At 68.9% G+C, this 373-nt stretch overlaps 1 protein-coding gene across 1 annotated transcript in view; it reads left to right on the top strand.

The window, feature by feature from the left end:
• Positions 1-373, top strand: part of LOC104385319 (nuclear mitotic apparatus protein 1-like) — a gene marked incomplete at its 3' end in the record, with an annotated part of 14019 nt that overhangs the window by 9806 nt on the left and 3840 nt on the right. Inside the window, 1 exon segment of the mRNA XM_009993757.1 lies at positions 3-368. Coding sequence (XP_009992059.1) covers positions 3-368 — 366 coding nt within the window.

Consider the following 373-nt stretch of genomic DNA (forward strand, 5'->3'; position numbering starts at 1 on the left):
CCCCCATCCTGCACCGGCAGGTGACGGAGAAGGAAGGGGAGAGCAAGGAGCTGAAGCGGCTGATCGTGGCCGAGTCGGAGAAGAGCAAGAAGCTGGAGGAGAGGCTGCGGGTGCTGCAGGCCGAGATGGCCACCGCGGCCTCGCGGGCGGCCGAGAGGTGCTCCCTCATGAAGGTGGAGGTGCAGCGCTGCCAGGAGGAGATGGAGAAGCAGCGCTTGGCCATCGAGGCCCTGAAGAGGGAGCGGCACTGCCAGGGCGAGCGGGAGGAGGAGCTGCGCCAGGAGGCCAAGGCCTGCCAGGAGAAGTGTCTGCAGAAGGAGCAGCTCCTGGGGGCCCTGCAGCAGGAGCTGGGCAGCGCCCAAGCCCTGGCGGG

Source organism: Chaetura pelagica, unplaced genomic scaffold (genome assembly GCF_000747805.2).
Source record: "Chaetura pelagica isolate M959 unplaced genomic scaffold, ChaPel_1.0 scaffold2353, whole genome shotgun sequence".
In the NCBI taxonomy this organism is placed as follows: Eukaryota; Metazoa; Chordata; class Aves; order Apodiformes; family Apodidae; genus Chaetura; species Chaetura pelagica.